The following is a 26220-nucleotide window of genomic DNA, read 5'->3' as shown; positions in this document are numbered from 1 at the left end:
TTTGCTAGCAGAGTGCTTGGGCCACCACAGGCACCCCCAACATGAGTGATGTCGAGCTGACCAGGCTCCCCCTGTCCCCTCCAAGGTCAAACACAACCCTGATGTGGCCCTCAGTGAAATCGAGTTTGACACCCATGCTTTAAGACAAAACTTCAAGGAGAGCTTTCCTTGAATTGTGTCCTTCAAATGTATTGGGCAGCAGTACAGCCAACAATTACCAGCCAACATGTTCAATATATCTGAGTTCAAAAGAGTTAGTTCTTGATTTATGACCATTTGTCAACCTTCACAGGGAGCCTTCTGACAAACAAAGTCAATGAGCTAAGCTGGGTTTGCTTAACAGCCATGGCAAAAAGGTCGTAAAATCGGTTGTGATTCACTTAATGATCACATTGTTTAGTGATGGAAACTCCCATCCCAATTGTGGTCATAAGTTGAGAACTATTTGTAAATCTAAGTTCTGATCTAGCACTTTTTCCACTACAGACTGTGTTTCTCAACATACTGGCTGGGGAATTCTGGGACTTGAAGTTCACGTGTGTTAAACTTCCCAAGGTTGAAAAATGCTGTTATAGATACTCTTTTCGTCCAGAAAAAGGTTACCTATTGGCTCCACAAGTGTTTCTTTCTCCTGTGGACAGGAGTCATACATAACTGTCAGAACAATTTGGAATATGGTCCCTCATCAGAGGAGAGAGGACAAATAAAAACGGTGGGCACACTTGTCACAATACAATCTCCATGCCCTTTGGACATGTGTAGTGATGTTGCTCACTCATACCAAAGAGGCAGAATTGACAGCATATGGGGCAGAGGTGGGAAGATCTGCCCACACACCCAGATGCTTCTGCGCATGCGCAGAAGCATTGCACCCGCATGCGCGAACCGGTAGTAAACCGGTTAGCAGCCTACTACTGATATGAGGTGCTTTCATATTTTGATCCAAACATCTGATCCTATAGTTGCCTCTGCTCCATTTGGCTGCTTGTTATTGTTATTATTTTTTAATGTTAAACCACTAATATAGATGTTTTGTTTAAGGCTTTAAAAAGACTAATCAGCATTTATTCCTTAGCAGCTACATTAAATCCAAATATATTACCAATTTTTAAATTAAGGGTCAGAATTAAATTAGGAATATTTCATGAAAATGGTGAGGTGGGTTTTTATATATATATATATATATCTGCAACTTTTTGTTTCAGAATTCTGAGTACGGTGCATTATAGACTGCTTGCTCTCTTTTACTGATTCATATATAGGAAGTTTCCTTCCTTGAATCTTTTTATTACACAGAATTTCAGCATTTGCCCATAAGGCTTTAACTAGATGTCTTGTTTGCTCTCCTAGACATTTGTTACCTGCATCTGAAATCTTGGCACCAGCTGATCTCAGGCAGATTCATGTGGCTTCTGCTCTTGGACCTCCTGCCTCACAACTTGCCAACTACCCAAACTTACTATCTAGTTGTGTTTCCCAAGGTCCAGGTAAGAAAGAGCGAGATCATAAGTAAGTGAGTAAGTAAATAGATAGTCGCAGTAGGAAAACGATTGGTGTCAAACCAACCCAAGGCCTGATTCAAATTTCTGATTTGATCTGAATCACCATTTTGAAGAGCTGGGTTGATTGTGTTAAACCGTAGGGGTGTGCATGGGAAAACGTGCCCTAAGTTTTTGATTGATTGATTAAAGGCCCCTGATTCGATTCTGTGCATTAACTAGATAGCAGTAGCAATGCTAGACTTATAGACTTATATACCACTGCATAGTGCTTTACAGCCCTCTCCAAGCTGTAAAGAGTCGGAATATTGCCCCCAGTAATCTGGGTCCTCCTTTTTACTAACCTCAGAAGGATGAAAGACTAAGTCAACCTTGACCCAGTCAGGATTGAACTCTTGGCAGTGAGCAGTGAGTACACCTGCAATACTGCATCCTAACCACTATGCCGCCACGCACATGATAATGTTAGCCTTGAAAGAACTTACAAGTACATCCAGGAATACTAGCCCCTTCTTTGTTGTAAGGTTTTGTTAACAGAATCTTGCGAGACTAAAAGCATTTATCCCCTCCTTTCCCCTGTAGTCTCCATAAAAATAGGAACATTCCAGGAGTGGGTTGCTGCCAGAGTTACTGCCAGTTCACTTTGTGGGGCAGTTGTGTGCGCAGTTGTCTGTAAATTGTTCTGCGCATGCACAGAACATTTAAAAAGGACTAAAACACATGCCGGCAACGGCAGCAATGACTGGGTAACCAGTTCGGGGACGTAGCCAGCCTGGGTCGCTGCCAGTTCTGCGACCCAGGCCTAAATTCCACTACCAGTTCATCCGAACTGGGCCAAAGCGGGAGCAACGCACCTCTGGAACAATCCCTTCTGAAATGTTTCTCACACTTTTCATCCTTCTTTTATACACTGGTTGCCAGAGTGCGGCTCTTTCTCTTGTCTCACAAGTTCATTCCCACATACCATTAGAAGCAATTTGCTTCTAGATCAAATCACTCTTGAATGGAAACTTTGGATGGAGCCAATATTTGCTATAGTACCTTTTTTTTTTTTGCCTAACCAAGCTAAACGTATGTAGTTTATACATTTAAAGTTGTACAAAAGCTTACAATTCATATACAGATAGTCATCGACTTAAAAACACTGTTCAAAGTTTCAATGGCACTGAAAAAAGTGACTTATGACTGTTGAAGCATCCCAATGGTCACGTGATCAAAATTCAGACCCTTGGCAACTGACTCATATTTATGACCATTGCTGTGTCCAAACATCATGTGATTTTTTTTTTTTGCGACCGTCTGATAAGCAAAGTCACTGGGGAAGCCAGATTCATTTACCAATTGTGTTACCAACTTAACAACTGCCATGATGTACATAACAACTGTGGCAAGAAAAGTCGCAAAATGGGGCAAACTCACTTAACACCTGTCTCACTTAGCAACATAAATTTTGGTCTCAATTGTGACTACCTAACTGTAGTTAGGGACAGGGAACCTATGTGTTAACAAGTGTTGCTGAACTACAATTCTTAGCAAGCTTCTGCAAGAGCTACACATAGGAAGGAAATACCAGAGTGAAAAAAAAAATCCTGACTCCTTAAAGCAGCTGCATCTTTTTTTCAGGCTCATGAAGAAACCTGAAAAAGACTATCAGTTCTAATGAACAATGCGGGTTCCTGGGTTCTCATAAGGGCCAAAGCTTTTCGTCCGAATCATTTTCAAAGTGTTCATAGTCTCGTACGTGGCTGCCAGCCTCACCAAGTAAATCAAATAAGAATCACAACCGGGGGAACTAATTTTGCTCTGTCGTAAGATTATATTAACAGAATCTCACTAATCTATCAATATAATGAAAACCAATATCAGAGGAAATGAAAGGAGGAATTTAAAAATTATGTTGAACTAACCAGCCTCACGGTGGCTCAGTGGCTAAGACGCTGAGCTTGCTGGTCAGAAACGTCAGCAGTTCGGCGGTTCGAATCCCTAGTGCCATACAGAGTGCTTGTCCCAGCTTCTGCCAACCTAGCAGTTTGAAAGCATATAAAAATGCAAGTAGAAAAATAGGAACCACCTTTGGTGGGAAGGTAACAGCGCTCCATGCGCCTTCGGCATTCAGTCATGCCAGCCACATGACCATGGAGATGTCTTTGGACAGCGCTGGCTTTTTGGCTTTGAAACGGAGATGAGCATCACCTCCTAGAGTCGGGAATGACTAGCCCATATGTGCGAGGGGAATCTTTACCTTTTAACCAGCCTGTTTCTTCAGTTCGGAGCCATACAGGTGATACTCAATTTATAACCATAATGGAGCCCCTGCCTTTATGATTGTAAGTCATGATAGTCATAAAATGGGTCACCCATGTGATAACCCAGTTTTACAAACTTTTCTGCAGCAATCACTTAAGCGAACCAATTGTTCATTTTTGCCAAAAAATTGGAAGTAAATGTCAGTTTTCAACAAAGAAATTGTAAAAAGCACTCATGGAATACGGCAAAGAATCATAAATACCAGTCAGTTGCAGTCCTGTGACTGCAAAGAGGAACAAGCATAAGAACTTTGGAACTGGGTCATAAGTACTCCAGGAGAAATCCATCATACCTTTGAATAGTTGCTAAGCAACAGGTCATAAATCAAAGACTACCTGTACACATTAATCTGGATTTGAATTGGATTTAACTTTGAGTCATTATCTGTAAGATTGCACTGTGGGCTGCTTCCTTGTTTATGAATATTAATCCAGTTTTAAACCAGTGAATGATGCTAAGAATAATCTTCAATTATATTCATTCATTCATTCAACTACTAGGATATAGTTTTCTTCAATCCGAATCAATGGAGGCAGTAGCCAAAAGACAAGAATTGATTCAGAAACAAACGATTGCCAGGTAAAATGAACTAAATCACAATTATTAGAATTTACATGCTAAGTCATAATTTATGGTCTATCACCTACTTTGTTGTTTGTATGAATGTTTGCACCAGCAATTTACACAATTAACCCTGATTAAACAAATCATTGTTAGAATGTCAGAAGGCTTATAGGTCAACTAGTTACTGTCATTCAAACTGTGGTTATATGGATGGTATTAGTATTTAAACTACAGGCAATCTTTCTATATTTTCATCTTTTCCCATTGGCTACTAGGCTAAATCTATCTCTTGCAGCATTATATAGATTTTGTTAAATATAGTTATTGTGGCACGTATCTCAGGAGGCATCAGCATCTAGCATTTTGCCTGGACTCATAAACTAGCCTGGATTCTAGAACTAGAGGCTAAACAGGGAAGTCTAAAAATATTTCTGTAATCTGCTTCCATATTGTTTCTGGAAAACTTCACGGATGAATCCATGTAGTTATCAGGAATTTTGCTGTATTCAAGGATGTGTGTGCATGGTGTATGTTAGATTGGGTATTGAGAAGGCAGACACAGGCTTATGGCAACAACAGCTCTTTATTAACAAGTAACAGTATGTACAATCCAGGGACTGCTTGGTCTGACAGCAGCCCTTTTATAGGGAGCTGTCAGACCTCTCAACAAATAGGATTGAACCTCTGTTCCCGACGGAACAGAGGACCTTGGTGGAAACCATGGTAGATAGAGTGAATATCTAACAGCGTATGTGTGTATAAATGATGAAGTGTGGGTTATCTCGGCCCTTGCCTACTTCTAGTAAGTACTCTCTGAGGTTATGAGTGGGTAATGCAATCCTTTGAGTGAAAAAGATTCAACGCTTAATCTGTAGGTCATCATGGGCTCAAAATGATTTTTTAAAAATTTAAAATAGAAGATGCCATGAAATATTGGGGGTGGGTAGATGGGGTTTTGCTTTTTAACTCACATAGTCTTGTGCTGCTCTACAATGCCTAATGTTCCAAACATTATATGTTGTGTTGGAAGAAATGTCCTTCTGGGTTCGGCTCCAAGTGGGGGGAAAAGACACTGGAAACACGGAGGCTGCTTGGAAAGATGGTTTTAATGGTGAACAGGATCACATGGCTTGAGTTCCTGAACAGAAAAGGGGGATCACATGCTTCCAGATGTTGGGTGAAGAAGAAAGGAGAGAAAAAAGGGGCTTGCTGAGAGTTCCTGGATTTTTATACTCTGTTCGGCCCCACCTCTGTTTCCTGTTCCTGTGTATGAAATGTATTCTGATTGGTTGTCATACTCCCAGGGGCGGGGTTGAGGGGGGTGTCTTAGCTAACTTTCTGGTTGTATGTCTTTTTGAGTCCCAAGCTTGGTTGAGTTCCCAGATGCCATGTGGTGAGTTTCTGTAGAAGGCTAACCCTACTTTTATTACGTAGAGTAGACTAGCTCAGGGGCCCCTAATGGCCCATTAACAAAAGTTGCGGGCTATTAAGAGTGAGTCTGTTTCCTGTCTAAAAACATGTTTCTCCATTTTTTATGCAGGGAAATATAATATTCTGCCTTTTCAATATTTACTAGGCTATTTCATTCTTCTAGGAGAGGGGTGGGTGCTAACTTCCTACAGTTGTAACCTATTGGTAGATAACGATTGCAGCTACGGTGTCATGCTTTTGACCTTTACTTAGGATGGAAATGAGTGCCATGTTTCAGCAAAAAGAACTCGAAAAAGCTCAACGGAAAAGTCTTGTAAAATTCAGGGGCTTTTCCCCTTACCCTGATGTCCCTCCTCGCTCTGTTAGTTTTCAAGAAAGGCACTACATTCCTGAAGGCCACCTCTCCAATGGCCCGTATGTCCATCAGACCGCCCTCAATGAACTTCAGAGGAACGCCATGTTTATGGCCGCAAGCTCCTATCCGCCTCTCGCCATCCTTCAAAGAGAACGGGTCCGTCGTCCAAGCAGAAGAGCTGGGATTCGCAAAGCTTCTCGTTACCAGTTCAATCATGGAAAGGACCCAACGGAGGGTGGGGAAGCGAATCTGGCTTCAGGGACTCTCAGCGAAGAAAACGAGGACAAAAAAGAAACCAAAGGGGAAATGCCAAGCAAGCCTGCAGAAGCAGAACACGAAGTCCAGGCAGAGCCATCAGCAGCTGTCACCAAAAATGAGAAGGAACGTGAAGGTGGCCTGAGAAAGAACTTGTGTAACCGCAAAATGCCCGGTGAAGCAACCGACGGCCACAATGGAAACGAGAAAGAGGCTCACCGTTCTTGCTTAGTCTTTAATGAAAAGCATGCAGAGCCATCAAAAATCACATTCTCAGCTCTGACAAGTGGCTTCTCCGTGCACAATCAACCTCCGTTATCTTTCGGTGAGTAATAAGACGTGCATGCAGGCTATCATGGCCTTCCAGATATTGCTAGAGTCCAAGGGTGTCAAACTCAAGGCCCGCAGGCCTCATGCAGTCCGCCGGATGCTTAAAGCTGGCCTATGGGTCCATCCTGGAAATAGTAAAGGACTGGCCCGCGGTGCCTGTAGCAGTAATAATGGGCTGCGGAGGAGAGGGGACGGCAACACACATGCCCCTCCTCATCCCGTTTTGACTGGCAAATTGCTGCAGGAGGCAGTCCAGGCTGAAAATGGGATGAGGGGGGGCTCGCAAGCCTCCCCGTGCCCCGGTTTGGCCGGCAGGATGCTGCGGGAGGCGTCTGTCCCATCTGACCCCTACCCTCTGACCAGCCCACGGAGGAGAACTACAATGCTGACCTGGCCCTCGAAGAAATCCTGTTTGATACTCCTGTGTTAACTATGAGCCCAACAATCCCCAGTGGAAGGAAGCTAGAAAGTGTTGAAAGCATCACCTGGAGAACCACAGATTTTTCATGTCTGCAATATAACCCAGCATGAAACCCAAGCTGTAGATTTCATGGAAACTTCGTGTGGTGATCATAAATGAACACATTCTGCTTGCAAAGAACCCTTAGGACCGTAACACAGAGAAAAACGTATTGGAGAGGGCAAGGTTTAAAACCCATTTCCAGTGGAAAATCAACTTTTCACCACGATCCAGCTTCATGCAGGGAAGCAATATTAGGACTTTACAGGACTCAGGTTCAATACTATATAAAAAGGGGTCTCCAACCCAGGCCCATGGACTGCATGTGGTGAAATTTTTTTACTACCTGTTCTGTGGGCATGGGTTGGTGTGGCATGGCTTGGTGGAGGGTCATGTGATTGGGTGGGCATGGCTATATAATCACGTAACTGGGGAATCAAAAGACAGAAACTCACAATATCCTGCTGGAGCAGGGTAGGACTAGATGACCTCCAGGTCCCTTCCAGCCCTGGATTATCCTCTGAAGCTGCTTCTAGTGCCAGGTTTGTAGTCCTTCCTTCCTCTCCTTTTTCCCTCCCTCCCTCCCTTTCTTTCTTTTTCTTTCTCTTCTTTTCTCCCTTCTTTCTTTCTTTTTCTCTCTTTTTCTTTCTTTCTTTTTTCTTTCTTTCTCTCTTTCTTTCTTTCTTTCTCTCTTTCTTTCTTTCTTCTTTCTTTCCTTCTTTCCTTCTTTCCTTCTTCTTTCTTTCCTTCCTTCCTTCCTTCCTTCCTTCCTTCCTTCCTTCTTTCTTTCTCAGCACCTCCCACCCCCCGTTTTTGGCCTAGCAGGCCTCAGAGAAGCCTGCTGGAGCAAAAATGAACCCCCACCGCCACCCCCGCGTTCCCGGAGAACCTGTAGTAAAAAAAAAAAATGCTTCCAAAGTTTTTTTTTAAAGTTCTGAAGCTCAGCTGTGCAACGTGTAATCGTCGGAACAGTTTTTAAAAAACTTTTTAAAGTATTTTTTACTACCGGTTCTGCAAACCAGTAGCATTTTTTACTACCGGTTCGGGAGAAACAGCCTGAACCGGTAGCATTTCACCCCTGGTGGACTGGCACCAGTTTGTGGCATGCCAGAAACCAGTCTACGCAAACAAGCAAAGCCCCATCCCCCGCATGCAGGTACCCCCTCAGGTCCGTGGAGAAATCTCTCTCCATGGAACCGGTCCCTGGTACCCAAGACATTGGGGCTGGTGCTATATACTACAGTTAACTCTCCTCATGGAACCATTCATATAGCAACCATTTGAAATGGCAACAGTATTAAAAAAGTGACTTAAGACAGACTGTTGCACTTATGACTGTCACAACATCCTCATGGTCCTGGGATCAAAATTTGGGTCCTTAGCAACCAACAAGTATTTTACAATAGTTGTTGCATCCCAGAATCATGTGATAGTCATTTCCAACTTTGATCTACCTGTATCTAATTTGGCCTCCCCTACGTAATGTCGATTCAATGTTTTGTCATACGTGCAGAATTTTCTCTGGCTTCTTTGCTAGTCACTAAAAATAAAAACTGATTCCCCCCCCCCCCCCATTCTCCTAGCCCCTCCCAGACTAATTTTAAAGGGGGAAGAAATTTCATCTGCTGAAGATATTCGCAAATGGACTGTTGAAGATGTATACAGTTTTATCAACAGTCTCCCAGGATGCTCTGACTATGCTCAGGTAATCATAAATATTCAACAGCCTCAAAATGCTCAGGAAAGAGTTCCTTATGTTTAATCTATTTAAATAATACTGTAATTTCATTTTACCATTCTTTATTCCATATAATTTGGAAATGTTGTTGCTTTTAGTTATTCATATGCCAGTACATCATATTACAACATTGTTATTATTATGTAATGCCATGCTGTAGTTGTCTATTCTTAATATTATCTAATATTGTACTGTATTGCATGAAGATATCAATGGAGGCGTTCAAAAACAGGCTAGAAAGCCATTTATCTGGAATGGTATAGGTCAGGATATCCTGCTTGAGCAGGGAGGTTGGACTAGAAAACCTCTAAGGTCCCTTCTAACCTTATTATTTGTTTTTTTTTTAAATGAAGTACAGTGTACATGATATCCACTCAAAGCTGGCCATGGAGACAGGAAGGTTTAAGCTTACAGAGCATATGGAAAAATATCAAAAGGGCAAGTTTCTAGCAAGAGACAACAAAACATGGTTTTCAAATACAAAGTTTTTTTCAAAATAAAGGACTGTTCCTATATGAGGTGCCAGGGAAGTGGGAATAACCAAGTCTGATTGTTTTTAAAGGTATTTAAAGATCATGTCATTGATGGAGAAACATTACCGCTGCTTACAGAAGAACATCTTTTAGACATGATGGGATTAAAACTTGGGCCTGCTTTAAAGATTCAGTCACAGGTAGAGTCCGTAGATCTTCTGAAATTTCAACCTCTGAGCAAACAAAAACTACAGCACTTTCAAATATATCTTAATTTCCACTAACTTTTTATGTGGGTTTTATTAAAAGCTAGCTTCAGCTTGCTTTTGTTATATGGTACAAGTAGTTCTTGGATTAAAACCATAATTGAGCCTGGAATTACAATAAAAAATCATGTTGGTCATTAAGTGAGTCATCGCTCAGCTAGCCCGATTTTGCGACTTTTTGCAGCAGCCATCAAGTGAATGTAATGACGGTGGCAGTCATTAAACGAACCATTGGTCTGCAATGGAGATTTTTTTGATGGAAAGGGAAAGTAATTGTGGTTTAACAGTTGTTAAACGAATCGTTGCAGTTGCTCAGTTAGTAACACAGTTGTAAAGTGAATCTGGATTTGTTTGTCAGACGGTCACAAAAGATGATCACACAACCCCAAGGACCCAGCAACTGTCATAAATACGAGTCAGCTGCCAAGCTTCCAAATTTTGATCACGTGACCATGGGGATGTTGCAATGGTCGTTAAGTGTAAAAAGTGGCCATAAATCTTTTTTTTTTTTTAATATTGCAGTAACTTTGAATGTTCACGAAACAAATTGTTGTAAGTCAAGTCCTGTAAATTGCTGTAGCATTTTCTTTGTGTTACAGTTAAATTCACAAGCAACAGGAAGGCCATCGTGTTAAAGCAGCTACTATATATAGTGGCATGCTGCCAATATGACACAAACATGCCTTAATGATAGGGAACCCGGATGACAAACAGTTCTTAATGATAGGAAGCCGGGATGACAAACAATTAGAGCAGCAGCGATCCAACCACTATTCTCAAAGGACAATTCTTCCATGTTATTCTTTATTAGCTGACTTCATGAATTCCACGTATTAAATATTGCACAGAATCATTTCTTTCATTATTACTATACAATAAAGAGGGTAATCATGATACTATGATAAAGGCTCAGTAAGGGGCACTGTATAGTGAAAAGCCCTTACCATGTTCAGTATTTTGCTTATTTTGAATCTGTAAACATCTGTACATTAAAAAAAAGTAACTGCACAGTCTTTTTCCTGAATTTGCAGTTTGGCTCAGCGTCCTCTATCTTGCTTTTACATAGTATTTTGATTTCATTTTAATTGTTAAGCAGTTTCCTTTCTCCTGTCTTTATCCATCCTTCCTCTCACTGTTATAGATTCATATCGGTTATAGTAAGAATAATTAAATGCAGCTCAGGGGAATACAGGGAACAAAAAACAGAATACAACACTTATTATTTCTTTTTTTTTTTAATTGTCCAAATTTTATTGATTTTAAAAGTTTTACAGGGCAAAAGGGGTTGAAAGGTTATAAAACATTTCGACAGCTACATTGTGCGGGGGGGGGAGAAGCCCCCCCAGGTCTCGCAACTTTTACAGAAAAGATAGAAAATTATCAACATTTACATAGATATTAGCAGTTTTAAGTTTAACACAAAATCATCAGTATGTTTCAATCATTTTGCTTTTTAATCACTTCCATAAAGGTACATTGTAACAACATTTGCAATAATGTTTCAAATCACTTTTGTGATCTGAGTCTTCTAGTTGTCGCATCCTCCCCCCCCCCCCCCGTCCACTGGCAGAGCCTCAGCCCCTCCCTCCTTTGTTTCCTGTGTAGCATCCCCCATGTCACCTAAGAGAGCACTGTGTTTTTTAGTGAAAGTCTCTGCTTCCACAACTGTGTTAATTCTAATTCTACTGCCCTCCCAAAAAATCAACATGCCTTCTGGTAACAACCACCTAAACCAAATCCCATTATTGTATATTTTTTTTGCTAAGAAGGAATATTTCCTTCTCTTATCTCTTACTTTCTTTGGGATCTTCTTAAGAATGGTTATTTCTTTACCCTTATATTTTAATGGTCCTCCCCTTTGAGCTCCTAGAACCTCATCTCTTGTGGTTTTTCTAAGAAATTTAACATGAACTTCCCTTGGAACATTGTGTATTCTTGCATAGGCTGAATTAATCCTATAGATCAGGTCAATATCCCACCCAAGCTGTTGTTTGTCTCTGTTAATATATTCTGCTAACATTATGGTCATAATCTCCTTAAGAGCAACACTTATTATTTCTTATAAAAGGTGTCAAACCAGTTCTGGAGAAATATTTTTAGAATGTGGAAAATGTGGAAATAATGAAATAATTTGATTAATTTGGTGTTCCAGTTGCAATGGGCTTCCATGGGGAAAAAACAGACAAGAAAGCTTAGATCTCATCTAGCAATGTTTCCCAACCTTGGCAACTTGAATTGAATAACAGAACTGGAAGGGACCTTGGAGGTCTTCTAGTACAACCCCTACTCAAGCAAGAAACCCTGTACCATTTCAGAGAAATGATTGTCCAATCTCTTCTTAAAAACCTTCAGTTGTTGGAGCATCCACCCATGTGGACTTCAACTCCCAGAATTCCCCAGCCAGCCATGCTGGCTAGGGAATTCTGGGAGTTGACGTCCACCTATCTTAAAGTTGCCAAAGTTGGGAAGCCTTTCATATAGAGATGGCATATTTATTGATAAGTTTAAGAAAGCAGTATTATTTTAAAGAATTTAAATAAAAGTGTTTTATTTCCCTAAAGGTGTCCCAGTGCCTGAGAAATATATTCAGCACGATGAATATTCCCTTGGCTATGCCTAACCCATATGCAACCAGCACATCTTCGGGGCCTTTCCATGACACTGTGTCCCATCTTCCTTGCAACAGTGCTCATACTATTCTGGCCAGTCCTTGTGCTCAGGATCCTGAAACTTCAAAAACAGTGGAGCAAGTGATTTCAGAAAGCACAGGCAATAATCTGCTCTAGCTGGATCAGAGGAGCCACTGTCAAAAATCTTTTGTCAAAAATCACTGTCAAAAATAAGGGGGTCAGCTTATTTACCAAAGCACTAGAGGGCCTGGATGGAAACTAATTAAGGAGATAAGCAACCTGCAATTAAGGAGAAACTTCCTAACAGTGAGAACAATTAACCAGTGGAACAGCTGGCCTTCAGAAGTTGTAGGTGCCTCATCACTGGAAATTTTAAAGAAGAGATTGGACAGTCACTTGTCTGAAATGGTATATGGTCTCCCGCTTTAGCAAGGGTTGGACTAGAAGGTCTTCCAAGGTCCCTTCCAGCTCTAATCTGACTGATTGATTGATCTTGAAAATGTCCATTCAGTGGCTTTGCCAGCAAAGGATATCACAGGCCATATAAAACACTTATAAAAATATTTATAAGTTTATAAAATGATTGTTAAAGAAACAGAAGTATGGCACCCATGCGGGTAATGAGTATTATTTATTGAATAAATATAAATTCACTAAAATAAAAGGATAGAATCATTCCTCTACACTGAATTTGGTTTTCTTTTTTAAATGGTGCTTTACTTTAATTGCTTTGCTGTTGTTCTTGATCTATGAAAAGGCAAGATTACAAAGAGGCTGTCAACTTTGAAGGTGGGGGGAAGGAGGTTGGAATGCATTACTAGACACAACAAAGAGGTTTCTCATCAGAACCAAGGTCGTCTCTACTGGCAACAGATAAGGTTGGGGAAGGAGTGCCTGAAGAGCCTGCTAATTAACCCAATTGACCAAGGTGACCTGTGACACTTGGGAATGGGGTTATTTTCTAGTTTAATTATACTGAAACCAAGGGAAAGATTTAGATTTGGTTTTCCATTGAAGCTGTGCTGATATGATGTACTCATCAAAGAAGACTTTTGAGAAGGAGGCAAGTCTCAGAGTTCTGATTTGCTTGAGTTCCTTAGTCGGAGCCCTGACAGAGGGCTAATTTATATGAAAAGATGACCCTTGTTTTGGCATCTCTTATCTATGGCCTCCCCCTGCTCTTTTCAGTTCGCATCTAAAATCTAGAAAGACTTCTAAATTCCATACTTGTTCCTAATCTGTCTATCCACCCATAAACAATGCTGACACCGGACACAGAACACAGTTGTAGAAACAGCAACTCCATACTACTTCATTGTAAATCTACAATAACAAAATCTTGCAAGTCTGAATGCACTTCCTTACCCCTCATCTTTCACCACAACTGATTGAAATAGCTAACTGGAGGAAAAACAGAAGCATTGAAAAACAGTGGATTCAGGCCCAATCCCTATAGGTAGTCCAGTAATGTGCCATGGTTAATGGTATAAGAGGAAAAAAAGGAAGGGTAGGGAATGTGTTACTTCATCCAGGGCTCACTCTACAGTGATTAATAATGTCTCTGCTCCATAGTGTGATCCCCTGCTGAAAGGATCCAAATCATCTATTTTTAGAGGTGCTTCAAAGTTGGTTTGCCACTTGTAGGAAGTTAGCCCCCCATCCCTTTCCTAGAAAAATGAAATAGTCTACAAAATATTTAAAAGGCAGAATATTATATTTTCTCTAAAGGAGAAACAGGTTTCTAAAGACAAACTCAGAGCCTCAGTTCCCTGCCCCCTCCAGCAGATATTTTGGTGCCAACCAAGGGTGGGTTTCAAAAATGTTTATTACTGGTTCTGTGGGTGTGGCTAGGTGGAGGGCATGTGACTGAGTGGGCGTGACCAACTTGATGTCACCCACGCACACTCAGTTACATGACCCCTCCCCCACCAAGCCATGCCCACTGACCTCAGAAGGATGGAAGGCTGAGTCAACCTTGAGCCAGTAAGAATCGAACTGCTGGCAGTTGGTAGAATTAACCAGCAATACTTCATTCTAACCGCTGCATCACACAGCTCTTTAAACTACAAATCTATAATAAGACAGTAGAGGTGACATTACGGATGAGCCTGTTATGTAAAACTTTACCAAAATTATCCTCATGCTATATATAAAACTACTATGAATAAAATCAGAACATTTTGGTTGTAAAGTTAAACAAACAAGCAAAATGCAAAACATAATATTTTATAAAGATTACCGTATACAGAATGTGCTTAGATTATATAACATCTGTGTAATTCATAGGTTAATTATGTAATCAATCAAGTTTGAGTTGGAAAACAGTGTTTCCCGAGACCAAACTTCAGTTTTAGAGAACTGACTAAATTTTATTTAGTTATATTCCAACTTTATTATTATTATAAATAACTCAAGGTAGAGACATGCAATTATCCTCCTTTCTCCTCCTCTTCCACAACCTCAGTCCTGTGAAGCTGATTGGCTGGAGAGAGAGTGACTGGCCCAATGTCACCCAGTCTGCTTTCATGGTTAAGGCAGGAGTAGAACTCACAGTCTCCTGATTTCTAGCCTAATGTCTTAACCACTTGGCCAAACTGGTCTTAAAACATTGCTTTCTTTTAGAGGAAGATCATAATGTGACTTTTCAAACCATTCAGATTTTAAAAATTTCTGCCATACACCCAATGATTTAAAACATCTTAGTTTGCTCTTCTTTCCAATTGCTTTCAGTTGAGAGTAAACATATTGAAGTCAGATCATAAAGTACCATATGCAGATATCTTGTTCACTATTGTCTACTATGCTATAAACCACCAGGAACATTTTCTTAAACTGCACAGAAGATCATGCAGCGAACTGCTTCTCGAAATTCTCTTTGTCAGGGCTCCAATAACACAGGCCTAAAAAACATCTTGTGCTTTTCAGATTTCATGTGTCATAAGATTATCGTATTTGTGAAGGCATAGCAAGACTGGCTACTAAACAGCCCAGTAAGAACAGTACAACCCTTTCCAGGCCCATCTTCTTCCTCCACCATTGCAATGCCAACTTTATACTTATCTTCAGACAATTTGTCATTTGCTTCAAGACAAATTACCCAGATGGTTGTTTTTGTTTGGTTAATTTGAACAACTGCAAGGTTATTACCCCAACATCAGCCAAAGTAAACCTTGTAATATTTGAAAACTTGAGGCTATGGCTTCAGAAAGGAGTAAGCTGGCTCAGAAAACCACTAATTTAGAAATGTCAAAGCTTATCTATGGAGCAACTTCCCTTGTTTCAGTTTAAATAAATAGAGAGAAAAAGGTTGTAAACTGGCCATTAGGTACATAACTGCTAGAGATGATATAGGTCATGGGTATCCAAACTTTTGGTTTGCCCGTGTTGCATCAAGTGAGGAAGAATTGCTGGGCCTCTATATAAAATATTAATACAGTTTTTTATTCATGTCAGAAGCATCACAATTAAAATAAGGCTTACTACAGTATATGACATAAAATTTAACATATAAATACAATATTAAAATATGTACAAATTAAACAGATTTTCCCCAGAAATTAGTAACATTAATGGTATTCTATCGCACTGCCATGAGGTCCTCAAAGGTACACTGATCAGGGAACAAAGGGCACATTTGCATATGTGTTGTTGTCTGCATTGTCGTCACAATCACAAAGAGCAGAAGCAATCAGATAGCTTCATTTGTTCAGAGTGTCCCTGGATCTTGTTGTACCCATGCAGTCTATTCGATTATTTTTATACTTCCCAGCTTTCATCAAACTCAGGTGCCAGCTGGGTTCCATCCAGTTTTGGTTCTTTGTAGCTTTACATTGATCCACTCTGCTTTCAAATTCTTCGAAGTCTTCCCTCAACCTAACGAACCTTTTCCTAGATTTGTGTCTCTGTTGAGCTGGTTGTAGGTGATACAGAGCTGTGGTCACCAACCAGTAGTCCACAGACCACTGGTAGTCCGCAATAACATTTTGGTGGTCCGCAGAAAAATTATTTGCATTTTTTAATATTGCATTAAATACTATTTATTTTTTTAAAAAATCATATTAGTGGGTCCACGGGATTTAAAATTATGAATTTAGTGGTCCCTGAGGTCCAAATGGTTGGTGACCCGATACAGAGGGTGTTGTCTAGATATTGATGATTTGAGTCTCTCTATGTATGCTGCTGCTTCTCTGAACAGAAGTGGGGCAATGGCAGTTAAGTGGTGGATCTTATCTAGAGGGGTACGTTTAAGGCACACGGTAATAATTCTGCTAGCTTCATTCATTTTTGGGGGGACACGAAAAGAGCCTTGCTGAAGAATGTTAATGCATTTGGGTGTCTCTTGGACAAGTTTATAATTGGCTAATCCTTTCAAATCCAGAAGCATCCAAAGCGTAGTGAGGTGCTCATTTCCACCTATATAATATAGTTAAACGTTTATGAATCACATAAAAATGTTAAAAGTTAACGATCTTGTGGGGCCATATTACTAGTTGTCAAGGGCTGTATGCGGCTTACCGGTTGAACATGTCTGACATAGGTATTGCGTCATTTCTCCCCCCTAAAGAACATTTTCTCTTAATGTAGATAAACTTTAGACTTACTCTTCCCTGGGATATGACCAAGGATTGCTTAAGTTTTGCAGCACAATGTAATTTATTTATTAAGGTCTGTTGGGTTATCGTTAGTTAAGTAAGTGCTTGAAACCACTTCTTCAAAATGTGGTTTCAGTTATAGATTGCAATTCTTCACTCGTCTGTAATTAGCCTATTAGTACTATACCTCAAACACTGTCTACAAAAAAACAAACACCCCATGAGAATTAGGCACAATTTTTTTTAAAAAAATATCGATATTTCACTTTAGAATGAAAAGAATTTTCAAAATTAAACAGTTGCCTAAACTCCAAAGCTGGAACTAACCTATACTCCCATAAAAGATTAAGGCAGAACATTTTGACTAATGAAGACCATTGAGGGAGAACAATAATCTTTTTTATTATTATTATTTGTGTTGGCCGATAGGGTAGATCACTCCCAAATCGTTCACTGGATATGATGCGATTTGGTCATTTTCTAGCATCTAGGTTAACAGCATCGTCCTGAAATAATCAGGCATTTACTTTGGTTGAAAACGAAAAAGCTTATTTCTAAATTTGCCACCTGCAGTGCACACCAAATTGTAACAAATAATTGGGAAGATCGCCCGTGGTTCTACATTTAGAGGGATCTAGGAACTTTCATGATTTGCTTCGTCTACAAGCGCCTTAATCAGTAAACCCATGGCTCTATTCACAAAACAGCCCCGCTCGAAGCCTTCCATCCCGAGCTGGGGATTTGGAAGACTTTCCGCGTTTCTTGGGACAAACTGGCTCGATTTATTCGGGGGTTACATTTTTCAGAATGAGGGTTGCTTTTTTAGGTTTTTTTTTTTAAAAAATCGTTCAAGCATGAATTAGGCAACAGATATAAGTATAATATAATATAATAAACTCTCCACCCCATACGGGCATTCACACAGACAGAGAGAGATTGTTCCAGTCTAGAACGGCGTGTGAATCGGCGCGGCTGCGTTACGAAAACCCCGATTCCGTTGGAACGAGGCGGACCTGAAGGAAAACCCGTCGGCCAGACCCCGCGCTCCCGTCCCGCCTCTTCCCAATGGTCTCGCGCGCGCGCCACCTAAATGGCTCGCGCGCGGCCTCTCGCGAGGTTGCCGCCCCTCGCGAGCCCTCTGGCTGACGCCGGGCTCCGTCTCCCTCCTCCCTCCGTCTCTCTCCCCCTCCCCCTTTCCGGCTCAGCCCCACGTCACCAGGAGACCAGACGGGGGAGATCATGGCGGAGCGGAGGAGACACAGGAAGCGGATCCAGGTACCGGGCTGGCTTATCTCCTCCCCTCTTTTTCGCAATCGCCTGCGGGATTAGTTTCCCTTTCCCTCGGGTTTCTCTCACCCCCCGCCCCCACCATAACCCCCTCCCGGTCACCATTTACGTCCCCCTCCACTCCCCGCCTCCGCCAGTCGGCATCTCTCCTGCCGTTTCTGCGGGTTTCTCCCGCCCCCCGTTCCGTTCGGTCCCCGCAGGGCCGGCCTTGTCCTTCTAAAAGGGAGATGGCGGGTCCCGCTTCTCTGGACTAAGCGTCTCCGCCGCCACCCCGAAGCTGCGACGGGCGCCCCCGCCCCCAGTTCCCAATAACCTCCATCCCTCGCCGCGAGGCCGTCGGGCACCCTCACTTACGACCCCCACCCTGATCTCGACGTCCCTTCCCCAGCCCTCATCCTTGGCGACCCTCCGCACGGTCATCTCTCGATGCCCTCCCCGCGGAGCCCTTTCCTTGCTCTGTCTCCCGTCAGTATCCCCGTGACACAATCGCCCCCCCTCCCCCGGTTTTTCCTCAGCCTGGTCCTCACCATCCAAACCTCTTTTCTCCAAACTCCCCCAAACTCATCCAGGTAAAAACACCCGTTTCCATTTCTCCCACCTGTAACATCTGTTCGCACCTTCCCCACCTGCTTTTAGCTCACCCTCCAGCGTCGGCATCTCCCTTTTTTGCACCTTTTGAGAAGAAATCCTACTTCATTGCTCTCCCTCTCCCTCCCTCCCTCCCTCCCTCTCTCTCTTCCCCTCCCTCCCTCTCTCTCCCACTCCTTCCCTCTATCAATCTTATCACTCTATCTATCACTCTATCTATCTATCTATCTATCTACCTACCTACCTACCTACCTACCTACCTACCTATCCCTGCCTGCCTCTCTCTCTCTCTCTCTCTCTCTCTCTCTCTCTCTCTCTCATCTTTCTTTCTTTCTTTCTTTCTTTCTTTCTTTCTTTCTTTCTTTCTTTCTTTCTTTCTATCTATCTTCTACCTACCTACCTACCGTTTTCCCCAAACCTCGTGGGAATTTCCTAGTGGATGATCTTCACTACAGTGATGCAGAGCTGCCTGTCCTAATTATTACTAAGAGATTTTTTTGTGGGGGGGAATTTGTTCAGCACAATCCATCTGTGTTTTATTTATTGCCTACATTCAAATAGCTGTTTATCACCTTAATCCTCCTCATCCTAGCCTGTGTGGTTAAATGTACAGTTGTTCATGTATGTACAGGTAGTCCTTGACTTACGACCACAATTGAGCCTGAAATTTATGTTGCTAACTGAGACATTTGCTAGGTAGGTTTTCCCCCATTTTACTATTTTTCTTGCCACGATTGTTAAGGGAATCGTTGTTTTTAAGTTAGTAACCTAGTTGTTGAGTAAATCTTGTTTCTCTATGGACTTGGCTTGTCAGAAGGTCAGAAAAGGGGATCACACAACCCCGGGACCCTTCAACCATCATAAATATGAGTCAGTTGCCAAGCAGTTGAATGTTGATTACGTGACTATGGGAATGCTGCAATGGTCATAAGTGTGAAAAATGGTTATAAGTCAGTTTTTCCAGTGCCGTTGTAATTTTGAACAGTCACTAAATGAATTGTTGTAAGTCAAGGACTACCTGTATAATCTTTCCTGCAGCTCAGGAGCTCATCAAGGAACGTGTATCATTCTTCTCGCTCCCAATTTATGCTGCCAACAGGTGGTCCTCAATTTATAACAGTTCATTTAGTGACCGGTGAGAGTTACAATGACCCTGAAAAATGACCATTTTTCACACGACCATTGCAGTATCTCCATGATCATGTGATCAGAATTCAGATGCTTGACAACTGACTCGTGTTTATGACGGTTGCAGTGTCCCAGGGTTATGCAATTACCTTTTGCCATCTTCTGACAAGCAAAGTAATGGGGAAGCCAGATTCACTTAACAATCATGTTATTAACTTAATAACTGCAGTGATTCACTTAACAACTGTGGTAAGAAATGTCAACAACAGAAATTTTGGGTTTAATTATGGTTGCAAGTTGAAGTCTACCTGTATATTTAAGGCTGAATGGTAGAAAAGTGACCCAAAGTTGCCCATGGAGCTTTACACCTGAATGGACAGCCAACGTCTTATCTTCAATATGAATTCAGTTTCTGAATTTTCCTTACATTTATATACATTCTTTTATGTAATTGTACAGAGAACAAGTCTTTGATGCAATGACAGTGCATAAACAAGTGATTTTTCCTATGACACTTGCATTATTTTTAGTTTATTGTCATGAGAGGGGCAAGGCAGGTGTTTTTCTTAATTCAAGTCCAGTACTGTTAAACCTATTGTTATATCATGAATGTATCATATATGCTTTTTAAGTAGTGTATATAATACAGTTAGGATCTTTAAAGGACTTTTATTTCTAAAATAAACTTAAGTTTAAGAAGAAATTTTAAAGCAGAATGCCGCATGTTGAAGTGATAAAATTAGAATAGAAAAACAGTTGGAAGGGACCTTGGAGGTCTTCTTGTCTAACATTCTTCATAGGCAGGAATCCCTATACCATTTCAGACAAATAGTTGTCCAATCTCTTCTTAAAAATTTCCAGTGTTGAAGCATCCACAAAAAACTTCAGCCCTTTCCCTATATGTGACTCTAATAAAAGGTGTGCCAGATATTGAAAATACTATCTAATTTGCTCAATCGTGTTTACGTATAAGCAGTATACATTAATTAACCTTTGGCAGCAACTAGAAAATTATATCAGAATGGTTATACTTTCATTCAGATGCTGTATGTATACATGTAATAAATAATAAATACTTGAGAAATATAATTGGATATGATTTCAATAAAATTACTTCATCAACATTCCAAAACTACCTGTAGATTGTGATTCTAAATCTGCTGTAGATAGTGATTCTAAAATTGCTCTCTGCTCTCCATACATTTGTTGTTTGTTGATTTAAGCATTGTAGCAATGAAGTACTAATAAGAAACTAATAGGAAAACAATAAAACAGTGAATATGCATCTATCTTTGACATTTTATTGAAGATTGAGCATGTTTATATTATTAAAAAATGGATTAAGAATTCTGTGGTCTTTATTTCCTTATATCTGAAATTAAAGGATATCATCTCATAGGATCCTATAAAGTGTATTTTTCTGTCGAAATGCTGGTCATGTGGAATATGACTTTGTTATCTTCTCAGAAAAGACATTTTCCCAGGCCTGGTGTCCAAAGGTTAATTCAGCCTTAGTGGGTTGGTTGCTGTTTTCCTCATTTGTTTGTCTTTGCTTTTGGTTATTATTTAGTTTGTATTTGGTCCTTTCCATATTCTTTTTTAAACTTTAATTTAATTTCCAAATACAGACCAGTTTCCTTCACAGCTGAATATTAAAATATTTTACAATGCATTTTTCATCAGTTGTTTCTTGAACTTATTTTCTGCCTTCATCACCCATCACATTTCTGTCACTTCAGAGTGGAATCTTGTTTTGTCATCATTATGACACACTTTGTGTATATATAGTGGACCAAATTTCTTCTGCAATTCATATCATTTGTTTAAGAATGTCATTAGTCAATTTAAATATGTTTGTGCAATTGATGAGAATGACATAAATCCCGAGGACTCCCTGCTTTCTTATTCAATGGATATTCCTGAATGCCTTTGTCTAATTAGTCCATTAAAATGAGCTTTAAAGTATACAGAACATAATTTCTTATCATGCCACTCCATTAAAATAGGATTACTCTTACTTTGGGATTAATGTCACCCCAGTCAAGTGCTATTTTAAAAGTCCATGGAAAAATATCAGCATAATGCTATAGAATGCATGCATAAGGCTAAGTATATACTATATCTCCAGTTTCTTAATAAACTTACAGAGATCTTAAAAGTTTTACAATTTTGTAGTTTTAAAAAACACTACATTCTATTTTGTGTAATATCCTATTTGAGTTAATCAGTTATATAAGAGAAAGCTGATCATCTCACAATTGAAAGTCTTAAAGTACCCCCTAGTACTTTAGGTAGATGATGCCTTAAAAAAAAAGACTAGGTCACTATGTATTTATCCATGCAAGAAAGCAACAGCACAATCTGTTCTCAGATATATTTTTGCTTCTAATGCTTTCTGTAATGAAATAAAGTTCCTGAAGGAGCCAGGTTTCAATGATTTTCTATTTGACTCAAATATCCTTTAAACCATACATTCTGTTCTTTTCAAGAATTAAAGAAAAGCCATGAAGTCCAGATAAAATCAGATAAATGCAATATATGCACTTAGCTTATTTTTAACAGATTTCTGTTTAAGTGTCTTAAGTTGTTAAGAGTACACAATTCAGAGAAAAGATCATTTTATTTTTATTCTTGCAAAAGGATTATCTTGAAGCTTTGATTTGACAATTTATGGATACAATATTTGTTTCTTTATCAAATTTAGAACCCACCCATCTCTCTCACGGGGACTCTAGGCAGTGTACAAAAAATAAAAGCATACAAACTGAATATAAAAATTTTAAATAGAGGCAATAATAGTTAAAATTAAACATTAAAACTTAATTAGAAGATTAAATTGGTGTTTTTACTGTAGGATTTCAATTTATCCTTTTTATTTGTGCTAATCTAGAAGTAATCAATGACAGGATGAACTACTCAAACAGCAAAATTTAAAAAATAAGTGAGGAAGTGGAAAAACATCTTGAGTAAAAAATACATAATACTATTTGACTTATCAAGCCTAATATATTTAATGAAGAAGACAATTAGCCCAGCACTTGCAAAGTATAACTTGTAGGAAGTATGACTACTATCTATGAGAAGGCCTATGCAATAATTATTTCAAAGAAGCGATATATACTTTACACCTGAAATCAAAGTATTGACAGTAAAGACAATATCATTGGAATGCACCAAAAACAGAAATCTAGGAAAGTCTACAAAACTTCTAATTTTATATAGAAATAGATATATGATTTGTCAAATATTATTAGCATCTCAAAGTGGAAAATAATATATTGTTATTTTAATTTGATTACTCAAAATACTTTCACAGATTTATATAGAGAAATATTTGAAAACCAGATCCAGTTTGTTACACATTTTCAGTTATTTGTTCCTCCTTATCAGAAACAGTCCTGTTCTGTTTACCCACACCAAATTCTAAGAAGCACAGTGCTTCTAAGCAAACACATAATCACTGCACCTCTGTTTTGCCTAGCTGAATGTGAGTTCCATCCAATATTCACCACTAGATTTTTAAATAAGTTCATTTACAAAAAAATTAGCTTGTGCCGAAAAGCTTCATTACATCTTGTAGAATATAGGATAATATTCTGGACATAATCTATCTGAATATTAAAAACAAGAATTAGATTATCCCTATGAATCTTTATATTTAAACCTATAACAATGTATTAATTGTGTTTGCATCCCTTGTACCTTATGATTTTTTATGTTTTATGCCTATATTATAAGTGGTATACATGTATACCACATATTGGTGCACGTTTCAGGGAAGAGTTGAGAAAAGACCTACATTGCAGAAACAATGTTTTTCTGATAGAATTTATATATATATTTCATATCAAGCCCCATTGATGCAGACTACATTAGAGGAGGCATCTGTGTAAGCAGGAGCTTTACAATCATTGCAAAGCCAGTGAAGAACTAAATATTTGCAGCTCTTTGTATTAATACCTTTTGCATATATGGAGTTGCTGGGACTAGTACGCAAGAGAATTGGGAACTATACACACACTGAGATACTAGAAAATTGTCTCTATTGCTCCATTTTTAGATTGTGCATACCATCGTTATATTGATTGTGAATCTGAGATGTAGCTTTTTTTTTAATATGCAAAAATATATTCAAAATGAGTTCAAAAACCCATTGCACATTTTTTTTACTATTGATTAACAGTATGTTACTAGTAATTCTAAATAATTTAATAACTATAGCCTTTGTCAGCCATTTCGAATTCTGAATTATTTTCAGGTAACCTATCAAAGAATTCTGCTTTGACTTTGCCCACTTTTGACTGCCTTGACTTAATCTCCTTATTAGTACCGAGTTTCCCCGAAAATATGACAGGGTCTTATTTTCTTTTTACCTACAAAATATGTCTTGGGCTTTATTACGGGGGGAAGGTTTATTGTTTTGGGGTTGCCGGGCGGCTGCTCTCTTGCAGGCGGGCTCCCAAAGAGCTGGGCACAGCCTCATGAACGAATGGCTGTGTTGTGCTGTCGCAGCAGCGCAACACAACAGCCATGAAGCGACCACGCTCACAAGCAGCCACCCAGCAAACCCCCTTTGCAGCTGAGCATAGCGCCATTCACTGACCTAGGGGTATCGCCAAGCCGCGTGAGCGCCTGTTTGCCGCCGCCCGCCTCCTGCGGCTTGGCACTTTCCAAATGCCAGTAAATGGTGCTCTGCATAGCTGGAGAGGGGGGGTTGCGCGAGCGGCTGTTCCACTCTCCTCTCCCACCTCCCAGCCTCACGATGCATGGCCCAGCTCTCATTACGGAGCCAGGGCACCTCCGCCACTGCCGCCATCCCAGCCTGGCTTTTTCCGCAGTTTCCAACCCAAGTCTTTCAGCAGTGGCCGCTCTGGGCGCATGCTCTATGGTTGTGGGCCAGCTGCCTGCAACCCCCCTCTTCAGCTGGGCACAGCACTGCTCACCAACCTAGTGGTATCCCGAAGGCGCCAAGCAACGCGATCACCTTTGCCTCCCCCCAGGTTCCCCTGGCTTGGCACCTTCAGGATACTGCTAGGTTGGTGAGCGGCGCTCTGCCTGGCTAGAGGTAGGGGGTGTCCAGGGGGCTTATATGCAGGGGAGGGCTTATATTTTTGCCCACCAGAAAAATGTGGCATGGCTGTATTATGAGGACATGTCGTATTTTCAGGGAAACACCGTATAGGTATGGTATAATAATAAACCATTGTATTTATATATTTTAAATTATATATTAATAAATCTATGAAAGATAATCTTTCAGATTGCTTATTCTGAAAAATATAGAGGCTCTGGCAGCGGGAAGCAGCTTCATAAAGTAGCATGATACCGCCATTTCTGTTTCTCTGAGGTGGCAACCTTTAGTCCTGTTATCTGGGGTGGCATCCTCTAGTCCAGTCCTCTTCCAACTTGTAGGTTGCAGTTCCCAAAGGTTACACATTTTAGGTTGGGCGCAAAAACTGGAGTACCAATAAAGGTGAATATTTGTAGCTCAGGGTTGAAATGAGGGGTCCTTGGTGCTCTCTGAGCTGGCTTGTTTACTTGCCGACGTTTCATTACCCTAACTAGGTAACATGATCAGTCCCTGGTGATGTTACCTAGTTAGGGCAATGAAACATTTGCAAGAAAACAAGCAAGCTCAGAGAGCACCAAGGACCCCTCAAAAACTGGACTCCTACGAGGCCGTTCTTCAGACTTTTCTCCCTGTTCTCACCTGGACAAACTTGATAATCAGCTTGTCCTGATAGAGCAGAAAGGAAAGAGCAGAGCTTAGTCTGCCAAAGCACTATCTAGGCCAGGGGTGTCCAAACTTGGGAACTTTAAGACTTGTGGACTTCAACTCCCAGAATTCCCCAGCCAGCTATGCTGGCTGGGGGATTCTGGGAGTTGAAGTCCACAGGACTTAAAGTCGCCAAGTTTGAGAAACACTGATCTAGGCTCATGGCTATGAGAGGGTACTACTCTCAAGTGCACTAGGAATTGCTTGGTTTTGACCCAACCACCCCTAAGGATGCCTCATCTTGGAGCAGTTAGGAGAGCCAGACCCTGACAACCACTATGCACCTTGAGATCTGAGAACTGTACAAAACGGGTTGCTGCTATCCATTGCTACTGGCCTTAAGGTTCCTTCTTGCTGCTTTGTTCCGGAATGGGGTGTCAAACAGCAAAAATGGAGCTCTGGCGGAAGCCATCACAGTGAAAAACTGAGCTTGGGAGCCCGTTTTTGCTGGCAAAGCGCTTGGGTCACCCAACACGAGTGATGTTGAATTGGCCATGCCCACCCTGGCCATGCCCCCTCAGCCCCCGAGGTCAAACCCAAC

General features: G+C 40.6%; 2 protein-coding genes across 2 annotated transcripts in view; one reads left to right on the top strand and one right to left on the bottom strand.

Moving 5' to 3' along the window:
• Positions 1–26220, bottom strand: part of PHC3 (polyhomeotic homolog 3) — a 395745-nt gene that overhangs the window by 193372 nt on the left and 176153 nt on the right. The gene's annotated exons all lie outside the window — the stretch shown is intronic.
• The window catches only part of SEC62 (SEC62 homolog, preprotein translocation factor), a 30209-nt gene continuing 22017 nt past the window's right edge, over positions 18029–26220 (top strand). Inside the window, exon 1 of the mRNA XM_081955868.1 lies at positions 18029–18175. Within this exon, the coding sequence (XP_081811994.1) occupies positions 18140–18175 (36 nt within the window). The 5' untranslated portion in view covers positions 18029–18139. The remainder of the gene's footprint in view (positions 18176–26220) is intronic.

This window comes from Natrix helvetica (assembly GCF_964273705.1).
Source record: "Natrix helvetica genome assembly, chromosome: 5".
In the NCBI taxonomy this organism is placed as follows: domain Eukaryota; kingdom Metazoa; phylum Chordata; class Lepidosauria; order Squamata; family Natricidae; genus Natrix; species Natrix helvetica.
Note: the sequence above shows the minus strand (reverse complement) of the source record. Positions and strands in the feature narration are given on the sequence as shown.